The sequence below is a fragment of the Drosophila sulfurigaster genome, chromosome 2R, assembly GCF_023558435.1.
Source record: "Drosophila sulfurigaster albostrigata strain 15112-1811.04 chromosome 2R, ASM2355843v2, whole genome shotgun sequence".
Classification (NCBI taxonomy): domain Eukaryota; kingdom Metazoa; phylum Arthropoda; class Insecta; order Diptera; family Drosophilidae; genus Drosophila; species Drosophila sulfurigaster.
Window position 1 is genome coordinate 491,255 of NC_084882.1, and position 23,183 is coordinate 514,437.

At 40.6% G+C, this 23,183-nt stretch overlaps 1 protein-coding gene and 1 long non-coding RNA gene across 3 annotated transcripts; both read right to left on the reverse strand.

The window, feature by feature from the left end:
- Positions 1-4,628: 4,628 nt before the first annotated feature.
- Positions 4,629-5,872, reverse strand: LOC133838316 (uncharacterized). Its single transcript, XR_009893933.1, has 3 exons — positions 5,591-5,872; positions 5,434-5,520; positions 4,629-4,667 (listed from the first exon to the last, which is right to left on the reverse strand). It is a non-coding gene; the product is annotated as an uncharacterized LOC133838316 (long non-coding RNA).
- An 11,051-nt stretch (positions 5,873-16,923) lies between these two features.
- Positions 16,924-19,065, reverse strand: LOC133838632 (zinc finger BED domain-containing protein 4-like). Of its 2 annotated transcripts, XM_062269791.1 has the most exons (5): positions 18,963-19,065; positions 18,715-18,863; positions 18,454-18,654; positions 17,492-18,316; positions 16,926-17,336 (listed from the first exon to the last, which is right to left on the reverse strand). In XM_062269791.1, the coding sequence occupies exons 2-5, from the start codon at positions 18,817-18,819 to the stop codon at positions 16,968-16,970; spliced, it is 1,500 nt and encodes a 499-aa protein (XP_062125775.1). In that variant the 5' UTR covers positions 18,820-18,863; positions 18,963-19,065; the 3' UTR covers positions 16,926-16,967. The 2 variants fall into 2 exon arrangements, with proteins under 2 accessions (XP_062125776.1, XP_062125775.1); XM_062269792.1 differs by lacking the exon at positions 17,492-18,316 and having other exon boundaries at positions 16,924-17,336.
- Between the last annotated feature and the right edge of the window lie 4,118 nt (positions 19,066-23,183).

Here is a 23,183-nt window from a genome sequence, read left to right on the forward strand (position 1 = left end):
GGCAGACCACTGCTGCCACTCAACTTATTGTCAAAAGTTTAATGATAGTGAAATAAGTATGGTCGACAGCATCTATTTTCTGTCTGTCTTGTTCTATTGCAAGTGCAGCTTGGAGTTAAAATTTTGTGAAAGAACAAGAGACCTTCATCAACCCGATATTGTTGGCCCATTAATCTAATTTACCAAAAGGAATCGACTGAATTACTTCTTTCTGAGACTGAAAATATAAATAGTCAAATATTAGCAATTAAACCAACAATAACCGATTCATATACAATTTTCCATACATTTAACATGACCATGTTGGGTGAAGAAACATTTAGTGTCTTTGCAGAAGTCTCTTCGCAGATATGTGGAGTTTGTCAAGTAGCACCAAAAAAATATGAATGATTTAGATTTGGTGAAAAGTTAAGTTATGAAGTTGATGTCGACTTTTTTAAATATGGGCTGTTAATCATTTATGTCTGGATTCGATTTTTCGAATCTATTTTACACATTTCATATCGACTTTCAATTACAAAATAGCAAGTTCGCGGTAATGATAAGCCGGTTGTACAGGCACGAAAATCTGAAATTCAAGTGCAGCCTAAAGAGGAAATGGGCTTATTGGTAGATATATGTACCTATTGCTAGCGGTGGAAATACAAAAAAAGGTAATACTTCGAAAAGGTTTTTCGAAGAACCAGAATTGGTATCAAGAATTCCCGGAGTCAGCAAAGAGCTTATATGTATGTATATAAGTTCAGTGTAATTCTTCGTGTACTGGCCAGTGGACATGAAATCGAATCGGAGAAATTTTTTTCATTGGTCGATTCCGACACATCGGATTCTGAATAGCCATAATATACATATATTTGTATAATCTTTTTAATTATTTTTATTATTTTCATATAATTGTTTATTGAATTTAAAATGTTTAAAAATATATTTTTTGAAAAACTATAAAGTTACAAAATTCACTATATTTATACCCGCTACCCATAGGGTAGAAGGGTATTATAACTTTGTGCCGACGGGTAATGTATGTAACAGGAAGAAGGAGGCATCTCCGACCCTATAAAGTATATATATTCTTGATCAGCGTCAACAGCCAAGACGATCTAGCCATGTCCGTCTGTGTGTCTGTCCGTCCGTCCGTATGAACACCTAGATCTCAGAGACTATAAGAGATAGAGCAATAATTTTTTTTCGACAGCATTTGTTATGTTTGCACGCAGATCAAGTTTGTTTCAAATTTTGCCACGCCCACTTCCGCCCCCGCAAATCAAAAAAATCGAATAACAAGCGTAATTTTAAAGCTAAAGCTGCGAATTTTGTTATATACAATAATTACTATAGTAGTTATGATTCCTGAAAATTTGGTTTCGATCAGATAAAAATTGTGGAAGTTATTAATGAAATACTTTTGTATGGGCAAAAACGCCTACTTACTACATAGGGGTCTGAGTTGCTTTGGCCGACAATCTAGCACATTGTGCCGTCTATGGTATATTTTGAATGGTGTACTATATCGATATACCAAGCATACCATCTGGTATATTTTGAAAATGATACCGCAATATTTTGTCTTTATTAAAAATGGGTAGCGGGTATCTCACAGTCGAGCATACTCGACTGTAACTTTCTTACTTGTTTTTTTGTGAATTGGTAAAAAAACGCCTACTTACTAGGGGTCTTTGTTGCTTTGGCCGACAATCTGGTATAGTGTGCCGTCACTGGTATATTTGAAATGTGGTACTATATCGATATACCAAATATACCATTTGATATATTTTTAGTATTTTTGTAGTATTTTCGGTATATTTTGAAAATAATACCGCAATATTTTGCATTTATTCAAAAAGGATAGTGGGTATCTCACAGTCGAGCACACGACTGTGGCTTTCTAACTTGTTAAAGATTCGTTTTGGTTGTCTGAAATGACGCATCTTTGAGTGCTCTAAGGCTGTCAAACACTCTTGCCCAATGGCGGGCAAATTAAACAAAATTCTAAGCTGACTGTTTACGAACAACCGTTTGTTCTCGAAACGCTCAGTCAAGCTGGACCAAGCCGACTGAAACCCTTCATTTGTCAAAGGAGACTTTGAAACAATTGCATGGGCTTCACCGCTGGTCTTGGAGTTGAGATGGAATAATTTCTCAACTTCCGACAGTCTCGGGTTCTGAATGTAGAGAGCCGTGAATAAATCTCGGAAGGTAGGCCAGCGAGTGTAATCGTCTTCCAAAACTTCGGTGTCGCACGGTGTCGGTGTCGGTGTCGCCTGCTCGAACGTTTGGCAGCGTAGTGCAGACATACATACATACATACATACGTACATACTGCTTTGCATGCTGTAACAGCGTGCACAAGTACTTCTGCGAATGAAGTGATAGATTGGCAGGGCAGCGGTAGTCGCACTCGACATACCCTACCCTTTTCTTCAAAGTCATATATTTTTTGTGTGTTTACCATTAGAGCGAATCTCAGCTCATTTGTCTGTGTATGGGCTTTACTCTAGCCAGTGCGCAAACATACACAGACACACACACACACATAGACGTGTGTGTTGAGTTTCCATAAGCCGGTGGCGTTTTTAAGACGCTCCTTCCGATCGCATTGGAACTCGTTAAATCAAATCGTTAAAAAAAAGTGACAAGTGAGTTTGAGCTGTGTCCAAGGCAGGATGCTCGTACAGTAACTGGATATTTCAGTTATGTATTTCGCAAAGCCTTGTGTTAATAATGTTATTGCTAGGTGTTTTAGTATTTGGCCGAATTTAGCGGCAGTTTGATATTTTGTACTAGGTAAAGAAAGTATTTATATAGTATAATAAATAGTTGTACAGCTAATGTCGAGGTTATTGTATCATTGGAGTATAGTTTGTTATTAGGATACTGGTTTCGGTATGAATTTGAGAGCTTTGTATTATATGTACAAGTTCAGTTGAATTGAAGAGGTTGAAGGAACTTATTTGGCGCTCAACAGTTTGGAGTTTGTTTTTAAGGTTTCTGAGAAAGGGAAGGAGAGGAAGGTAGGTTAACAAAGAAGACGGAGCCACTCTCTAATGCCACACAGCTGTTATTGTGTGCAGACGCCCACCCTACCGTGATCCTGCATTCAAATGCCAAAAATTAAAAGTTGGCAGGATCCCTAAATGAAAGTGGTTCGGCTAACCTACTCCTGCTTGGTGATGCATGGTTCCAAATAAAATTAAACAATCAAGCGGACATACTTAATTTATTAACATATGACAAAAGAGACTTGAATATTAACAACATTATGAAATGACAAGAAAAAATGAAAAGAAATAAATAATTTAACGGACTAACATGGTAAGTGTTTATGAGGCAGAAATTGAACAGATAAGGCAAAAAAAGAAAAATATAAATAAATAAATAAAGACTAAAAATAATTAACCTATAAATATAAAATATGTTCTAGCATAAATAATAATAAATAATTATTTTTGGTTTTGGAAAGTACTAATAAGTTAAGAATTTTTCAATTAAAATGACTTCATTGAGAATGATGGAAAGCACAATGAATATAGGCAAACTTAATCTATCTTTTAAAGATAAAGCTCTGCTCAAGCAATTGTAGGAGGATCATCTGATGACTGTCACTCAATGCAGGCCTGTATATGGCCAGCCTTACAAGGTCATTGACCGCTGGGACTGCAGTAGCAGCTGTAGCAGCGCTATGGTGAGATGCACCAAAAGCTCTAACTCATATGTATATAATCAATTAATAAGAGTGAAACAGACTTACATACATTCGGTGACTCCCACGCAGAAAGATCTTTCCTTGTGTTAGTGACTGTCTGCGGTGAAGCTGTGGATAAAGAGTAACAAGAAAGCTTTTGCGCATGCGTAAAAGCTGGCTGCTATGATCTGCTAGTGCAATTCCACACAAACATACATATGTACATACAAATGTATGTAGGTATGAGTGTACCTACTTTGCAGACAATACAGACACATTAAATTTAATAATTAAATACAATTTTTAAATGATATTTTGCCAATATAGGGTGCCTCATATGCATTCTTAAATGTTTGCCATTGTGCTCTTGTACAATTAACCAGTGGTACTTGTACTATGCGGGCCCAAGAAAAGTTGTTGATTTCAATTTTCTCGCCACATCATAATACACTTACAACACTTATAAACATTCACTTAAAAATGCACACTTGAACTAATCAATCTAAATTAACAATAATCCAACAAAAACAAAAAAAAACATAGGCTGACATTCAGCTATTCGCCTTCGGACTCGATGTCACCATAAGGAACGACGCAATCCGTAGCTAGAGATTGCGGCGAGGCTACCAGCCGTAAGTTGCTCTTCGTCAGCAGACGAAGCCAACCTGCTTGGAAGCAGCTCTCCGTTTCGCAGTGCGAGTCTGCAACTATCTCTGGATACCGTCGTTTATGGAGACCATCTGTTTGTGGTGTACCGACAGCTGATGTGGCCAGCACAGCTGCGTCGTGAAGCTTTTGTTGTTGGCCGTTAATCACTCATTACAGTGTGGTGAATTTTTAGGCGTAATCAAGTTCAAATTTTGGGTTTATATAAGTTCTTTCGGCGTTTTGATAGATTAGGACTGCGTTTTATTTAGATCAATACTGCGTCATTACAATTTACACACTGGGTTATTAGATTCAGTGTACATACTGGGTGCCGAATCTAAAAATAAATACACAAAACTAAACTTAGAACAACAAAAAACAAGTAAGAAAGCTACAGTCGAGTGTACTCGACTGTGAGATACCAGCTACCCAATTTTATTTAAAACAATATATTTTGCGGTATTATTCTCAAAATATACCGAATATACTGCAAATATACTAAAAATACTTAGAATATACCAAATGGTATGTTTGGTATATCGATATAGTACACCATTCAAAATATACCATAGACGGCACAATGTGCTAGATTGTCGGCCAAAGCAACTCAGACCCCTATGTAGTAAGTAGGCGTTTTTGCCCGTACAAAAGTATTTCTTTGATAACTTCCACAACTTATCTGATCGCAACCAAATTTTCAGGAATCATAACTACTATAGTAATTATTGTATATACCAAAATTCGCAGCTTTAGCTTTAAAATTACGCTTGTTATTCGATTTTTTTTGATTTGTGGGGTGGAAGTGGGCGTGGCAAAAATTTTAAACAAAATTGATCTGTGTGCAAAGATAACAAATGCTGTCGAAAAAAAATTATTGCTCTAACTCTTATAGTCTCTGAGATCTAGGTGTTCATACGGACGGACGGACAGACGGACATGGCTAGATCGTCTCGGCTGTTGACGCTGATCAAGAATATATATACTTTATAGGGTCGGAGATGCCTGCTTGTTACATATATTTCCTGTCGGCACAAAGTTATAATACCCTTCTACCCTATGGGTAGCGGGTTTAAAAACTAAACATACGTATAACAAATATTTACCCTAATCTGGAAAACGGCACTTGATATGGGAGGACGTGGAAGTGGACAACCATCTATTGCGTAGGTTAAGTGAACGGCATAGGTGCACTTTTGTGAAAAAAAAACAATTAACGTATTAGTATATCAATTATACATTGCAGTACCATTGTATACTTACAAATACGATATATGCAACGGACTTCGCCAACCACTTCACTGAGATATATTTTTGGTTTTAGTCACATGCACTTTTACACATTTTTTTTCCTCTCAGGTTTTTCACATAACCTGTTAACAACTGTGTTACAAACAAAACCAACAACAAAAACCTCTTTTCGGAATTTGACAAATAATCCTACTCAAAATAGTAATCGTTGTCTATTTTGGTGTGGACTTAACACGATCAGCTGATCTAGTAACTCACGCTTGTAAGTATCGTAGTCCACCAATAGATGGCGCTATTTTTTGGAGCTTTCAGACTCATTTCATAATTAAGGCGGCGCTTCTCAGAACAAAACATGACAAGACATTTAGTACCATTTTCTCAGACTACAAATAATTTTATACAACTAAACAAATTAAATAATACAAATTAACTAGGTCAATAAACATATAAATAAATAATGTAATAAATAATAGTTATAAGTATGTATGAAGAGAAAACAATTTGCATACTTTTTCTACACATAGCACAGTGGTCCGGCTTGTATGGGGAGAGCGGCCAAAAATACTTCTAGTTGAGGTAGGGACTTGAAACTTCGCAGAAAATTTTTTTATATTTATCCTAAAATAATATGTAAAAATCAGCCAGATCGGGCAACTATATCATATAGCTGCCATATGAACAATCGGTCTGATATTCAGTTTTTATATGAAAAACTATTGTTTTTTATTTTGATGCAACAATAATTTGGAAATTTTCGTATATAACCTGGGAAACTTTAGTAAAAAATCTGGATACTATAGGTTATAGCTGCTGATTGTAGGGGGGCGTCTTTCGAGTAAAATAAAAACACTTTCAATTCTTATACGTAGTGGGTTTGTTCACTTTACAAACTTTTATTCGACACTTGAAAATAATACAATTGCATGTGCTCAGAAGAATATTTGAACATATGATAGAAGGCGGAATAGCAAAAAGCACTAAAAAGGGCAGGGTGACCATCTTCATAGGAAACCAAGAACAGTGTGTCTGCGCGTATGACACGGTCACACGCACAGTATACCAGCTTTGTCGCTATCGATAACTTGCGATCGCGACCACACTGTCAGCTGGCCTGAGTGGTCACACCTGCAGTCATCTGGCATCAACATCCTCCCCCACTTGCAATGAGTTGCAAACGGTATCATTGTCCAAATGGACCGGACAGAATCCAACCCAAGGTGGAATTCTGGGCCATTGGCAAACCGTTGGTGCTCGGCAGGAGGCCAGGTTGGATGATGTGAGGATACACATCAGTGCCGAGCACCAGGGACACCATCGATGGATGGAACCAGCGTTCGTCGGCGAGCGTGATGCTGCGGAACTGCTCCAAGTTTTCGCCATCGACGGGTCGGAGGGGGGTGCGGCAGCAGAGTTGAGAGTCCACCTGCAGCAGCACCTTTCGACGGAACTCGGATGTCCGCGAGCGGATGATCGCCGTGCAGACGCCTTCCGTACCAACCCGGGTGACGGATAGCCGGTAGGCCGTTGTCAATGATGCGCTGATACGGCTGGTCGCCGTGCACGGGTCGATCAGCGCTCGTGTTGTGTATGCGTTGTGTGATGTGTGCATAAGAACTGACTTTATTAAATATGTATAAGTAATTGAAGTTACAGAGTTGCCAGATGATATAATGTTATTAGTATAATAATGTACGATAGTATTATTGGTATTGTTAGTGAGGAGAGATGTTAAAGTTTTTTAATTTCAGTATATATAACACATCTCATCCCTAAATTAAGAACGATTGTTAGTTTTTGATTTTCTAAAATCATTTGGCTGGAATCGGTTAACTCCTTGGCGAACTCGTGTGCTTTGGCGGACTGGTATTCCCGATGGACGTCGTGCTGGTTGAACTTCCTTGGTCTGTTGGGTTACGGTTGCTGGTGTATCAGGGGCTTGTTTCTGAGCGGATGATGAGTTTAGCGGTTCATCTTGGTATTGAGATTCTGGACTTTTAGTAGGGATGTCAGGTACAAACCAGAAGTCGGTTGATTTGTCATCGTCGTTATCATTTGAGGATCTTGATTTGAGCTGATTATAATGGCGTTTAACATAGCCACTTTTGGTGCGAACTATGTACATCATTTTCCCGAGTGTACGATCAATTATTCCTTCAATCCACTTTTCTCCCCTTGAAAAGTTTCGAGTGAAGACCGGCTGATTAACTCTGTATTTGGTGTCTTCATGTTTGTGTTGCACAGGCTTCTCAAATATTTGGCTCAATAATGTTCGAACTGGTCGACCGTGTATTAATTCCGCAGGGTTTTTCCTTGGGCATTTGGTGTAAACCTGTAGGATGCGAGGTATTTGGTCACTGCTTCTCGAACTGTCAAACCATCAGATAAATTTTTCTTTACAGAAAATTTGAAAGTCTGTACAAAACGCTCTGCCAATCCGTTGGATGCGGGATGAAACGGTGCTGTAGTAATGTGCTGTATTCCATTTTGTTTGCAAAATACTGCGAAGGCGTCAGCAGTAAATTGTGGTCCATTGTCACTCACTATTGTTTTTGGATATCCCTCAATTGCGAAGATTGAGGATAGTGCTGCAATCGTGTGGACGGTTGTAGTAGACGGCATTTGAACAGCAAATGGAAATTGTGAGAAAGCGTCTACGCAAATTAGCCACATGGCGTCGAATATTGGTCCCGCGAAGTCAATGTGAATACGTTCCCAAGCTGTTGATGCTTCCGGCCAACTGTGATATTCTCTCGGCGGTGCTGGATTGTTGCATTTGCAAATGGTGCAAGAATTGACAAGATTTTTGATGTCTTGGTCAATGGTAGGCCACCAAACATGTTGCCTGGATAGCTGCTTCATACGAACAATGCCCCAATGTCCTTCATGCAGGAGCTGCAGAATATGGGCGCGAAGATCGGCTGGTATAATTACACGACTGGCATCTGTGTGTAAGCAAAGTAGTTGTCGGTTAGTAGTGATTGCAAACCTACGATTAAAATATGGCAACAAATCGTTTTGACTCGGTTGAAGTTTTTCTGGCCAGCCTTTAGTGACGAATTGTAGGACTTGTTTGAGAACTTTGTCGTTGCTTAAGTGTTTGTGAATTGTGTCAGCATTAATGGGCGGTGACGATTCAAGAACTGTGTTGCAGGCTTCCTCTTCTTTGTCGAAGTCTGAGTCCATACCTACTGGAAGGCGTGAAAGAGCATCGGCGTTGCCATGTGCTGCTGTTGCACGATATTGAATCTCAAAGGTGTATGCCATAAGAATGATAGCCCAACGTTGTAACCTATTTGATGTCATCGAAGGAAGATACTTGCCTGGATTGAAAATAGTTACAAGTGGCTTGTGATCTGTTATCAACGTAAATTTTCTTCCATATAAATATTGGTGAAATCGTTTTACTCCAAAGATTATAGAAAGTCCTTCCTTTTCGATTTGGCTGTATTTCACCTGGTGTTTGTCTAAAGTTTTTGAAGCGAAAGCTATTGGTCTTTCTGTGCCGTTATGCTGACGATGGGAAAGCACTACTCCAATACCAAACGATGATGCATCAGTTGCAAGTATAAGCGGTAAATTTTCGTCGAAATGGGCTAGTTGCGTTGCATTGATAATGTGCGACTTTAAATCCGTAAATGCTTTATGCTGCTGAGGTCCAAACGTGTAATCTACATTTTTTCTGCGAAGTTGGTTCATGGGAGCAGCCAATTGCGAATAATTTGGAATAAAGTTGCAATAGTAATTTACTTTACCCATAAATGCTTCCAATTGCTGCAGATTCTCAGGAGGTTTCAGTAGTTTAACCGCTTCTAGGCCTGAGCTGTCTGGAAGAATTCCATGTGCGCTAATTCTCCGTCCCAAATATTCAATTTCATCTTCGAAAAAGAAGCATTTCGCGATTTTGCATCTAATTCCATTTTCCTGAAGGATTGCTAGAACTTGGTCTATTCTCTTTGAATGTTCTTCACTGGTCGGCGCTGAGATGATGATGTCATCCAGATAATTTCCACAACCTTCTATCCCCTTTAGAAGTTGCTCTAAATATCTTTGAAAGATTGCTGGTGCGCTGGCTATCCCGTATGGAAGACGCTGATATTGGAAAAGCCCCAGCGGTGTGTTCACGACCATGATTTTCTTGGATTCCTCATCCAGTTCCATTTGTAGATAAGCATCCTTGAGATCTATTTTGCTAAATTGCTTACCATGACGGATGATATGAAATAGAGATTCCTTTGTAGGCAACGGATACTGTTCCACATCGATTTGTGCGTTTAATGCTTGCTTAAAGTCGCCACAAATCCGAATTGCTCCACCTGGTTTTGGTGCTAGAACAATTGGGGATGCCCAATTGCTGAACTTGACTGGTTTCCATATTCCGGCTTGTGTGAGCCTGTCTGCTTCTGCCTTGAATTGCTCAATTTGTGCGAAAGGAATTTGGCGGCTTTTGTAAAATTTTGGCGTTGCTGACGATTTTAGGACTATGCTGGCTTTGAAGTCTTTGATAGCTCCCATTGCTGACTCAAATACGTCTTTATATTTTTTGCAGATGTCACTCACTTCGTTACTGCGCACTTCATTAATGTTCGACACTGGCATTATATCAAACCCGAATGTTTTGAATAAATCCATTCCGAAAAGATTGGTCGAATGTTCCACATTTGCCACAATTATGATTATTTCTTTTCATTTTGCCACACTTCGCGACAGTGTGCAGCTCTCAGTAACGGAATTGGTGTATGTCCAAACGCATGTAACACTCGCGAGCACTTGTGCAATACTGGTTTGTTTAAAAGCGCATATGTATTTGAATTAATTACAGAAGCTGTTGCTCCTGAGTCCATTTGAAATGAAATCACTTGTTTAAGTATTTCAAGATCAATGACTTTTTTGTTCATTTCACTTTTACTACGCCTGTAATACTGTTCACTGCTTCTATTGCTTCTATTTCGTTTGTTTCGCTTTTGTTTTGTTTTTGGCCTTGGAATCTATTTCGCAACTGTGTTTTGTCTTGCTTTGACATACAGACGACAGCTATATGTCCTTTTCTACCGCACTTATGGCATTCAGCATCGCGAAACTTGCACTTCTCTCTTTTATGAGAATGTCCACAACCCGAGCACGATTTTAATGCGTTTTTGTTTGAGCTGGTAACTCTCGAGTTCTTTGAATACGCGTTTACTGCATTAAGTGGAATATTTTTTTCAACATTTTCTTTCAGCGTTGCTACGGTTTTGTCGTTGTCTCATAGGTTTCTGCAACTATGAGCACATCTTCCAGAGTTGGCTGTGACTTCTGAAGAGCAGATGCACGAACTGCATCGTATGGAGTATGTACTATGATCTGATCTCGTATCATTTCATCTACATATTTTGACAAACAACCTTCCGATTTACATACAAACTGACATTCACGAGCGATCCCGCGTAAATCGGCTACCCACTCTCTATGTGTTTGTGAATGTTGCATTCCTCTTTTAAAGAATTCGTACCGAGCTGCCACAATGTGTCGTTTCGTTGTGAAATGATCTGTGAGCTTGTCTGTGAGTTGTTTGTATGTATATGTGTTCAAATTGTTAGTGCCGAACAGATTTTTTATGAGTTCAAATATTGTTACACCACACCACGAAAGAAAATAAGCTTTTGTTTTTGATCTGCACTGACCGAATATGCATTAAAATGTTGCGATAATTGTTCGAGATATGACTCCCAATTTTGTATTTCTTTGTCAAATACATGAAATGGAGGACATAGAGATTCACCCGCGTGGCTTGAATCACTCACATTTGGAGCTGCGTTCTTTTCTAATATTTCTTGCATCCAATTGCGTTGCTGCTGCAATATCGCTGTTGTAAATTCTTGCTGTTGAGCAAGAATTGCTTGTATTAAATTTTCATCTGCCGGCATCTTGATGAATATCAACGACTACGCGACACGATTCACTTTTATTTTATTTTTCTTCGAATTTTTCTCCTCGTCGCCAATAATGTTGTGTATGCGTTGTGTGATGTGTGCATAAGAACTGACTTTATTAAATATGTATGTATAAGTAATTGGTGATTACAGAGTTGCCAGATTATTATTAGTATAATAATGTACGATAGTATTATTGTTAGTGAGGAGAGATTTTAAAGTTTTTAATTTCAGTATATATAACAGCTCGCATCTCGAATGTCTGGTGGGGTTGGCGAACGTGGCCGTGTTGCAGTTCGGGACCGGGTGGAGCCCGGTTGGTCATCGCCTCGTCGCTGACGATTGGGGCGAACGCTGCGTGCCGCCTTCAAGTGTAGCAACGTGTGGTGGTCCCCACGACACACCCTGCACCTTCCCGCGCTGCGGCAGGATTGCCTGGAGTGTTGGTGGGCCAAACAGTTAGAGCAGTACTTGTTGATGAGTACTGCTCTCAACCGTTTCTCCGCATTCAGCCTCAGGAATCGCTGACACTTCCGGAGTGGGTGGATCCCACGGCACACGCGACACCGGAACGAGTTGGTGCCAGCGGGGCGGTCCTGGTGGGTGGATGTATGTGATGGCATACTACATGAAATGAAACAAGAAAAAAAACAAACGATTCTTGTAGTAGCCTCTTTGCAGTGTCAATGACACACGGAACAGGACAGCATAGGACAACACAGGACGACGAATAGGAGTACGGAATAGGATGTTATTGGTCCTTCAGTCCTTCTGACGTGGAGGGGTCAGTCTTGCTGTCCATCGGGAGTAGAATGAGTTTGGCAACGGGTCTTCGGATAGTACCCCGTGCCGTGAGCACATCTACATCTCGGCCCTTGGCATCGGTGCCTGGACAAGTCGTCAGCACCCGTCCTAGGCGCCACTCGTTCGAGGGGAGGTTGTCTTCTTTTATGACGACCATGTCACCGATCCGAAGGTTCCGTGTAGGGGATTGCCATTTCGTCCGTTTGTGCAGCTCCTTCAGGTACTCATCTTTCCAACGGAAACAAAATTGTTGGTGAAGAGCTTTCAGTCGCTGCCACCGATTGAGGATGGAGGTGGCCGGTTGGTTAATTGGTGGTTCCAACACCGAAATAAGTGGGCCACCTACGAGGAAATGGCCAGGAGTGAGCGCTAGTAAGTCCGAAGGGTCCTCGGACATAGGGGAAATCGGCCTCGAATTCAGGCAGGCTTCGATCTTAGCGAGAAGAGTGGACAACTCTTCGAACGTATACTTCCCGGTGGAGGTCGCCTTGTAAAAGAGTGCCTTGAAACTCTTTACGCCGGCTTCCCATAATCCACCCATATGCGGGGCGCCCGGCGGGTTGAAGTGCCAGGATAGGCTCTTGTGGGCGTGTTGTGCGATGATGCACTCCCTCGTCTCTTCCAAGAAGTCGTTGGAGATCACCTTGTCAGCTCCATCGAAGGTTTTCCTGTTGTCCGAGTACATTTGGTGTGGACACCCGCGCCGTGCGATGAAACGGGAGAATGCGGCCAGAAATTTCTCCGCCGTGATATCCGATGTTGCCTCCAAGTGGATCGCCTTCGTGCTGAAGCACACGAAGACGCAGACATACCCTTTGGTGATGAGGCAGGCTCGGCCAGTGTAATTCTTTATTTCGAATGGGCCGGCGAAGTCGACTCCAGTGTGCGTGAAAGGTCTCGAGTAGGACGCCCTTTCCTTGGGCAAGTCCCCCATCATTTGGGTCTGCAATCTCTTCTTGTAGATCACGCAAACCTTGCAAGAGTTGATGGTGGATTTGACGAGGACCTTCAACTTTGGAATCCAGAATCTGGAACGGATCAGCCGCATGACGACTTGGTTACCCCCATGTAAGGATATACGATGGGTGAAACGAACCAATAGTCGTGCAAAGGACGAGGAATACGAGAGGATGATTGGATGACTCTCATCATAACGCAGCGAGTGGGACGCCCACAGGCCCGTAGAATCCCCTTGCCATCGAGGAAAGGGTTCAAGTTTCGGATTGAACTTGAGGAAGGAACCTGCTGCTTGGACTGCAGACAGTGGTATTCTTGTGGAAAGGTTTGTCGTTGAGCCATGACGATTAGCCGCTTTTGGATCCGTGACAGCTCATCCGCTTGGACCACGGTAGAGCTTAGAACTGCCAACTTCCGACTCCTATCGATGAATCTGAGAACATAGGCAGACGTGCGCAGTGCCTTGCCAAACTCAGAGAACTTGCAAGATCTGCCGGATTGTGCTCGGATCGCACATGCGATCAGTTCTTGGCGTCGCTGGCTTGGACGATTTTGGCCACACGATTGGCCACAAAGGTTGTCCATCGGCAGTGTGGCTTGTTCAACCAGGCGAGAACAATTGTTGAGTCAGTCCAAAAGAAAGTCTGGAAACTTTCTGCTGGCAGATTCAGGAGGAGGGCTGCAGATAACTCAGCCAACAGGACTGCGCCACAAAGCTCCAAACGTGGCACTGAGAGAGACTTGACAGGAGCCACCTTTGCCTTCGCAGTAAGGAGATGTGCGGAAACCTTGTTCGCCAAAGATCGCCGCTCCATACGCCCTTTCTGACGCATCACAGAATCCGTGGAACTGGAACTTCACTCGTGTCTGGAATTGGACCCATCTTGGAATCCGGATCTTTCCCAGAGCAGGATAGCTCTGGAGGTACTCCTTCCATTGGAGTGAAAGATCCGTGGGTAAATGCTCGTCCCATTCGAGCGTTCTCAGCCAGATCTCCTGCATGAAGATCTTGGCTCGGATAACGAAAGGGGCCAGCCACCCGGCTGGGTCGAAAAGCTTAGCGATTTGCGAGAGCACTTCCCTCTTCGTGTGGGAGTCCTGATGGGCAACTTCTGGTGGCATGAAGAAGAACTCGTCATCGTGAGCTTACCACCTGATGCCCAGTGTTTTCGCCGTACTGGAGTCTTCGAGTTCGAGGAAATCTTCTCGAAGTAGATGGTCCTTTGGAATGTCCTTCAGCACGCTCTTATGGTTCGACGTCCACTTCCTCAGCGGGAAGCCAGCGCTGTCCAGGGCTGCACACACTTCCGCAATGGTCCGGATGGCCTCTTCTTTCGTGTGTGTCCCCGCCAGAACGTAGTCCACGTACATGTTGTTGGAAATGACTCGGCTTGCGAGAGGATACTCCAAGCGTATGTCATCAGCAAGTTGCTGGAGGACTCGTAGAGTCAGGAAAGGCGCACAGTTGACACCGAATGTCACTGTGTTCAACTCGAAGTCACGGATCTCACCGTCCGACGTACGGAACAGAATTCGTTGGAACGGTGTGTGCTTCGAGTCCATGAGAATTTGGCGATACATCTTCGTTATGTCCGCATTGAACACATATCGATAGTATCGCCATCTGAGGATCTGCAACGTGAGATCCGATTGGAGAATGGGCCCTGAATGAAGGATATCATTCAGACTCTTGCCATTTGAGGATGGACAAGATGCGTTGAAAACGACCCGCACCTTCGTCGTGGTGCTATCTGGTTTGAACACGGCGTGGTGAGGCAGGTAGAAATTAGGAGTCGTGACAATCGCCTGAGGCGATGTCATATGACCCAAGTCCACGTACTTCTGGAGAACGGCATTGTACTGTTCCTTCAGAGAATCGTTTCTTGACAAACGATTCTCGTTCTTGAGGAATTGAGCCAGCGCTATAGATCTGGAATGACCCAGTTCAATGCCATCGGGCTTCCGGAATGGAAGAGTCACCCGATATCTGCCACATTTGCTACGAGAAGTAGTCTTAACGAAGTTTTCTTCTCAAACGAAGTCTGACTCCTTTATCAGCTTCGCTGGAATATCCTCCACCTCCCAAAATTTGGAAAGTAGGCTGTCGAGCTGTTCGTCTGCTTGGAGGGCGACTCTTGTCGAAAACGCAGAAACAGTTGTCGACACATTCTGGGAGACGGCGCCGGTAAGAATCCAGCCAAACACGGTTTCCTGCCCAAGGAGTGATATCCGCGCCAATTAGAATATCAATCTGAGCGCTCTTGTAGAAGTGTGGATCTGCCAGTTCTATCGCTGGTAGATCCCTTTGGAAAGTTCGCGGCATATCGAAGGAGGGCAGTTTGCCTGCCAACTGTGGAATTACGAATGCCGAAGTCTCGATAGGGAGCCTCGGCTTCGTCGGAGAACCAATGCTGAAGTGACATAACTTCTGCGATTGGGCCGCAACTGCGTGATTTGTCCCGGATACCTGGGCTCGCACGGACTGGAAAGGCAACTTAATGCGTTGGAACAGACGCTCAGAAATGAAGGTCGCTTCGGACCCGGAATCAATTAGCGCACGTGCGGTGTATGTAGTGCCCAAGTGGCATACGTTGATGACTCCGAGAAGGACATTCTGAGCATTGTTGGCAAAGAAATTTTGCACATTTGTTACCGTTGGATTTGAAGTGGACTATATATTGGAAGATGAAGAGGCACCATTGTGGGCACTGTCGCCCCGATGGAGAAGAGTGTTGTGCCGCCCTTTGCATGTAAAGCAATTGTGCGCACTCGTACACTCTCGGAGTTGGTGACCTCTTGCGAAACAGTTTAAACAGAGACTTTCTGTTTGATGTATGTCATCCGCTCATTGACCGACATTTGCAAAAAACGCGGACACACCCGGACAGGGTGATTCTCCTTTGAGCACAAGTCACACGATTTGCCTTTCGGAGTGACTCGGGCCTCAAAGGAGTTGACTCGCTTGGAATTCTGCGAACGAGATGGTCCTGCAGTCGCGATCTGTGAGTTGGCAATCTGTTTCACGTCCTCAATCGCTTCGAGCGTACGGTAGCGCTCATTGAGGAACGTGCTCATATCCTGCCATGCGGGAATTTTTGCTTTGTCCACCAAAGATTGCTCCCACAACGAGAGTGTGAGCTTGGGAAGTTTGGACGAGCAGAGGAAAACGAGGATGCAATCTGCGAACGGGCTACAGACGGAAATGTCTGTATGCTCAAGGGCGGTCAAGCAACGCTGAATCGTGCTCTGCAGCTCCTTGATAGCTGCTCCCGACTCTTGGGTAACCGTGGACAGGTTGAACAGGATTTTTAACTGGCTTGTTATTAACAAGCGCTTGTTCTCAAATCGTTCGCAGAGAGCACCCCAAGCCGACGCGAAACCATCGTTTGTCAGCGGAAATTTGGCTACGATTTCATTGGCCTCATCTGCGGTCTTCGAATTCAAATGGAAAAGTTTCTCAACCGGAGTCAACCTTGGATTGTTGACATTAGGGTTGTCGAAAATTTTAAAAAATATCGTATCGATGATATTTTTTTTATCAAATAAGATGATAATAATATTTCTAAATATCACCGAAAAATATCGATATATTTGATATTTTTGATTTTTTTTAATAAAAATGTTTTTTCCTGGATAATAAAAAGAAAACAAGTTTTATAAACTTAATTTTTTAATTATATATTTAATCAACATGTCTTATGTCTTAGATTTATTTAAATTTAACATAAATCCCAATTATCAGAATTTAAAGATTTTAAGAAAACTCGTTGCTTTATGTGTATGTCCGTCATTCGGCTCCTAGCATCGCAAACAACACATTTTATTGCGGATGCCAACCGCTCTGAAGGCACCGAGCTGCCTGGAGTTATAAGATGTCGCATGGCCATCTTGTAAAGGCCCGGCATGGTCGCCCTATGGGATTTCCAGACCTCCAGCGGGTTACATTCCCACGAAGCTTGGGGCAAGCTAAAGTAAAGTTTGAGCTCCTTATTTTGCTCCGACACACCGCTCAATTCTTTTGTGATTGAGTGATTGTGTGCGCTCATGAAATCGTCAAAAACGTCTTCCGGTTTTGGGACATCGGAAATCTGTACAAAATTTAAATAATTTATTTATTATATATTCAAGTATGTGTTTTTATTATAATTAGCAAAATTTTAAATGTTATAATATTAAGCCTATTAGTTTTACTGATTAGTCAATTAGTTATTCAACTTAACAAAACTTTAACTTGATGACATACCCTTCCCTTAAGAGTAAACTTATTGATTTCAAGTGTAATATCAGCAATGGCATCCTTTACCGCTAAAGGCGCCAAATACATTTTTTTAAACCTAGGGTCTAAAAAAGTTGATTTAACCAAAATTGCATTAGTCTGCAACGCCTGAAACCTCCTTTCAGAAATTCTGATGAGCGCCTCCTTGGCTCGTTTGCCTTCATTCGTCTCCATTTCCAATGCTTTAGTTTTAGCTGCTAACATTGAAATAAGTGGTAATACTAAACTTACAGTTACGTAATTTTCGCCACTTATTTGCTCTGTTGCTTTTTTAAAAGGTTGAAGGAGACTACATAAGTCTCGACATATCGTTAGCTCTGACACATTAAGCATTTCGGGGAGTCCTTTGACACGTTCTGATTTGTGTAGCAAAATAAAAGCCACCTTGTTGGCTAAGCCTAAAAAGGACTCTATCATGTCCAGGCAAGAGTTCCATCTGGTGTCAACATTTTGTATGAGGGTCTTGATTTTTCCCTCGGGAATTCCCTCGTCCGTTTGGGCTTTTCTTAGTTGGTCCATCATAGCCGGACTATGCTTAAAATGCATGACCACTCTCTTTATTTTATCCACGATACTAGAAAATGAACATATTTCCTTGATAGTTTCATCTACTACAAGGTTTATGCTGTGGGCGAAACACGGCACATGTTTGTTTAATCCAAGAAATAGTTTGGCAGCGCACTTCATATTGCTTGCGCTGTCTGTCGTGAGAGTTGTCCACTTCATTTTATCTATGTTAAATTCGGCGCACGCCTCTTCCAACAAAGTGTTTACATATTCACTGGTATGCGACTAAATTGAAATCGGAAAATATTACTTAAATTTAAAGAATAAATAACAAATAACACATTGACAGAGGACCAGACAAAAGCGACACACAATTCATAACAAAACAAATTTAAAATAGAAAAAATTATATATCAACATACTTGATTCATTCTTAAAGCTGCAAGGCAGATTGAATTTAGTGAATCCTTTTCAATAAAATGCGCCGTGATGGTAAGGAACGAGCGACTCGAGTTCGATATGGTTACGGCATCGCAGGTAAACGCAACGTCATTTGCATTGCTTAGCATTTTCATCACAGCTCCAACACACTGGGAGTACTTCTCTTCAATCGTTGTTGTTACCTAAAAAAGAATATATACTTATGAAGGGTATCAAAATATATTACATTTTCATATACTTGCCGTGGATCTGCAAGGCATTTTAAAATGCGGCACACACTTTTTGAGAAGTCTATTGAGGCCCTCTTTTTCCACACAGCGGACTGGCATGTTGTCCTTACAGATCATGAACACAATTGCTTCATTAATCTCCTTTGTCTTATTTCCATTTTCTAAAACGAAAATTATAGTAAGTCAAAGTAATGAACCCCACTTGCTCTTTTCTTCGTTTTATTTTGGCTTAAAGGATAAGCCGTTTTAAAGACACTTACCTTTAAAGGCTTCAGCACTCTTGAAGGATTCCGATATTGTAAGCACTCTTTCCAAGTTCACTGCCAGCTAAAAATTAAAACAAATGAATATACATACATTGTAAACCACGTGTTAAACTTCGATTTCCACACATACTCATACACATTACATACACATACGCATTTTGCATAAATTGCGCTATGCTTATTGCGCAAGTGGGACGACAAATTTGATGAGTTTCCGCTAGTTTTTATTGTTTTTTCGCAATGAATGCACTTCGCGGTGCCGCCAGTAATATTTGTATAATTAGATTTTACATTCATTTTTATCTGTCGAATTTCAATTTTTGATTTTGATATTTTGATATATTATCAACAACCCTAGTTGACATAGATGGCCGTGAATAGGTCACGGAAGGTCGGCCACCGCAAGTAATCCCCACGGAACACTTCGGTGTGGACTGGAGGGAGCCGGCAGCCACTGGAGTATACAGGAGGAATGGATGCTTCTCTCCTGCTGTACCCGGAAACTTGGGTAATTTGCCCCTTAACATGGGCGAGACACCGCTCATACACTGCATAGCAGTGATCGTATTTCGCCTCCATAGCCTGTGTGCCTTCACTGTCGCCGTCTTGATGCAGTGCATCAGCGCATGTGGAATAGGCGGCTTCGACACTATCCCAGAGGGCTTGCAGCCGGTCACGACGGATCTCGTACGTGTGTACATTGTCGTCTCCGGCTGCAGGCCCTCTGACCCGACTCTCAAAGTGCACCAGTCTGTCGGAGACACTGACGAAGTTGCTGAGAGCCATCGCACGGTATGTGATAATATACATATATATATATATATATGCAACAATGGACTTGAATATATTGTATAATATCAATATATGAGGAACATATACGGAGAGTATATGTATGTGAAACAGTATACGTATATGTATGTGATAATATATATATTATATGAGTAATACTGGACTGTACGTGTATGTATGTGTGTTGTATGTGGATGTATATATGTCGTATGTATATGTATGTATATATATATATATATATATATATATATATATATATATATATATATATATATATATGTATATATGTATATATATATATATGTATATATGTATATATATATATATGTATATATGTATATATATATATATATATAGAGTGTAGTGGATCTACGCGCGTTTGATATTAGAAGAGCAACTCTCTTGTTATTTTGAATATAACAACTAGAAGAGAGATTGCATACACAGGAGTGTGTTAAAAAACAGACAAACGCGATACGGCAGAAAAAGAAATAGCAAAGTACACACAACCGCAGCCAAAACGGAAAATATTAGCGAACTCTTTTAAACTGTATAGATACTTACACATACATATACATATAAGGATATATATATATATATAAATATATATATATATATATATATATATATATATATATATACTGTGCCAAGTATACACAAAGTAGAAAAGATGGCTGAGAAAATGCCGGTAGAACGCTTATGTGCTTATATATATGCTGTGTCACACATATATAAGGTACAAGGAAAAAAATATGGCGCGAACACGACACTTGCACAAAATGCTGGGGTCGAGCGATATCCAATCCGGCTCGAAGGACCAAAATGATTGTAGGGGGGCGTCTTTCGAGTAAAATAAAAACACTTTCAATTCTTATACGTAGTGGGTTTGTTCACTTTACAAACTTTTATTCGACACTTGAAAATAATACAATTGCATGTGCTCAGAAGAATATTTGAACATATGATAGAAGGCGGAATAGCAAAAAGCACTAAAAAGGGCAGGGTGACCATCTTCAGAGGAAACCAAGAACAGTGTGTCTGCGCTTGTCGCTATCGATATCTTGCGATCGCGACCACACTGTCAGCTGGCCTGAGTGGTCACACCTGCAGTCATCTGGCATCAACATAGGAACAATCAGTGTAAAACGAGTTTTCGCCGGGAAACTATTTCGCCTTAAAATAATAATGACAGAAATTATAAATGTAATTTACAAAAACGAACATAAAATAAATACATTTTTTTAATTTATATGCTTACCCTTTAATATTTACATATTATATATGTGTAGTAACAATTCGACAAATGAATGTTTCAAAAAAATCATATTTTACATAGTTTCGTCCAGTAAATCAATAGCTGATTTAAGAAGCTTAGATTTTGGTTTGCATTGAAGTTTTCTTTGTCCCGCAATAAAAGGATCAGAACTTAAAAGTAATCTGTGCAATAAATCGGAATTCGTCTGGACCCTTGACATTTTCCGCGTATGGTTTAGCCTAAATAATTTAACGTCTTTATTTTTTGCCTCTGCAGCTTCCTCAGAAAGCTCTCCAATTGAGACTAAACAATTTTTAATTATGGCAGGACCATGTAATAATACTTTATGAACCGATGCAGGAAGGTAGTACCACGGATATTTAATGATAAGTAGTTTTGCTGCATTAGAATGCATACTCTCCGAATTTTGCAGAATTTATATTGTAGCCTGATGAAATGGCTTGCAAAATTGTTGACCATCTTATTATTAAGTTCTCTTCAACACCTGTTATAATAGCAGACATATCAGGATTATGAAAACATGCCCTGGCAGTATTGCCATCGTTAGACGTTCCGCTTCCGCCTGCCTTAGGCTTGTCGACAATTAAGCCAATTTTTGCTCGGAACTCTGATTGAATAAATTTTTTTCGTATTAAGAATTTCCTTGCCAAATGTCTTGGTCCAGTCTATAGGATATATGAAGCAAATACTCAAAGAATCGTATGTACGCATGTAATGGCGATAGCCCAAATTCATACCGGTCTTCATGAACATCTTTTTGCAGGCATACATATAAGTTGTTCATTTGCGTTGGAGTTGCTTCACATATGTAACATTTTGCTGAAGATGTTTCGCTTAATGCACTACATATTTTCCCATCAATCATCGTGAGTTGTAAAGAATGTTCAATTTTTATTGTCTGATCTTCTAGAAATACCGTGGGCTTAAGCAGGTCAATCAATTTTTTTTTAAAGTATTCGGCAATGGACAATTCAGTTATTTCTTTCTTAAATTGAAACCTGACAGGTCGACAATACCGCGTCGACGATGGTCGTGGATTTTTCCAAATACGAATAGAATTATTTGTCTTCGAAACATGCCTTAGGGGTACATATGAGGTAAAAAACAAGCTATTATCTGATAGGTCTGTATCTGCTACTTTTTGCTTATATTCCGCATGGCCAGTGCTACCATCGAAGCCCCATTTCCCTATTAAAATCAGATTTTGTACAGAATTAGCTCCTTTATTATAAATAACTTCTTTCTGAAGCTGCAATATACGAGTTGCTGTATGATCTAATAAATTTTGAAGTTCATCTTCAGCGTGGGATTCGTTAACTGTAATGTTATCGGGGTAGCATTTGGTTTTGGCCATCAGTGCTGTCAACTTTTGACCAGCAAAAAAAGCTGTTTTTGACGGAATGAATGGAGAAAAAAGCTCAAAAAAATTATTAAAAAATCCAAAAAAAAGATAAAAACAAATGTATCAAAAAAAAGAGAAAAAATGTCTTCAAAAATAACAATTTATTATGTTCATTTTTGTTTAAAAAATAAAGATTTGCATTATTTTATCGTTATCTCCTTAGTCTGTCTCATTTCCGTATGACATATTAGTGCCTATCATCTGCAGATATTTTATAGGCACTTCATAGTCGACGCAGCATTTTCTCATCCGTCACAATCCGATTCTCTATATTACAATAAAAATGAATAGAGTATATCTTTTGCTTGAAATTAATACTTTAACTTATGCTTAGAATGCATTCCTTAAATTGGATTTAATTAGGTTAACCTGGCAAATAACTAGAAATCGCGTACGACCAGGGCAAACACAATATTTGGATGGCCACAGTTGCCAACTCAAAAAATCTCCGGTTTTCACCAGAATCTTTAAAGACCAAAATTTATTTGTGTTGCTGATGTTGGCCCACTTGATCAAATTGAAATGGAAACACTAGCGTATTTCGAGAAAACAATCGATACGCCAACACATTTTCTGGATTGTTTATTAGAGACTATCGTAAAGCTGCCACTTTTCCATATTTTGTTCTTTTTGTACTTTTGTGTTAACAACACAAAAAAAGTTGGGAAAAGGCCAACAGAATTTCTTAAAAAGCAAGAATTCCCGCTTTTCACAATTCCCGCAATTCACAATTTTTTCCCGCATTTAG

Coding starts and splice junctions, on each gene's coding strand:
- LOC133838632 (XM_062269791.1), bottom strand. CDS start 18,819: ATGATCTGTAAGGACAACATGCCAGTCCGCTGTGTGGAAAAAGAGGGC. Junction 18,655..18,714: donor AAATGCCTTGCAGATCCACG/GCAAGTATATGA, acceptor ATTCTTTTTTAG/GTAACAACAACGATTGAAGA. Junction 18,317..18,453: donor CAGCTTTAAGAATGAATCAA/GTATGTTGATAT, acceptor ATTTCAATTTAG/TCGCATACCAGTGAATATGT.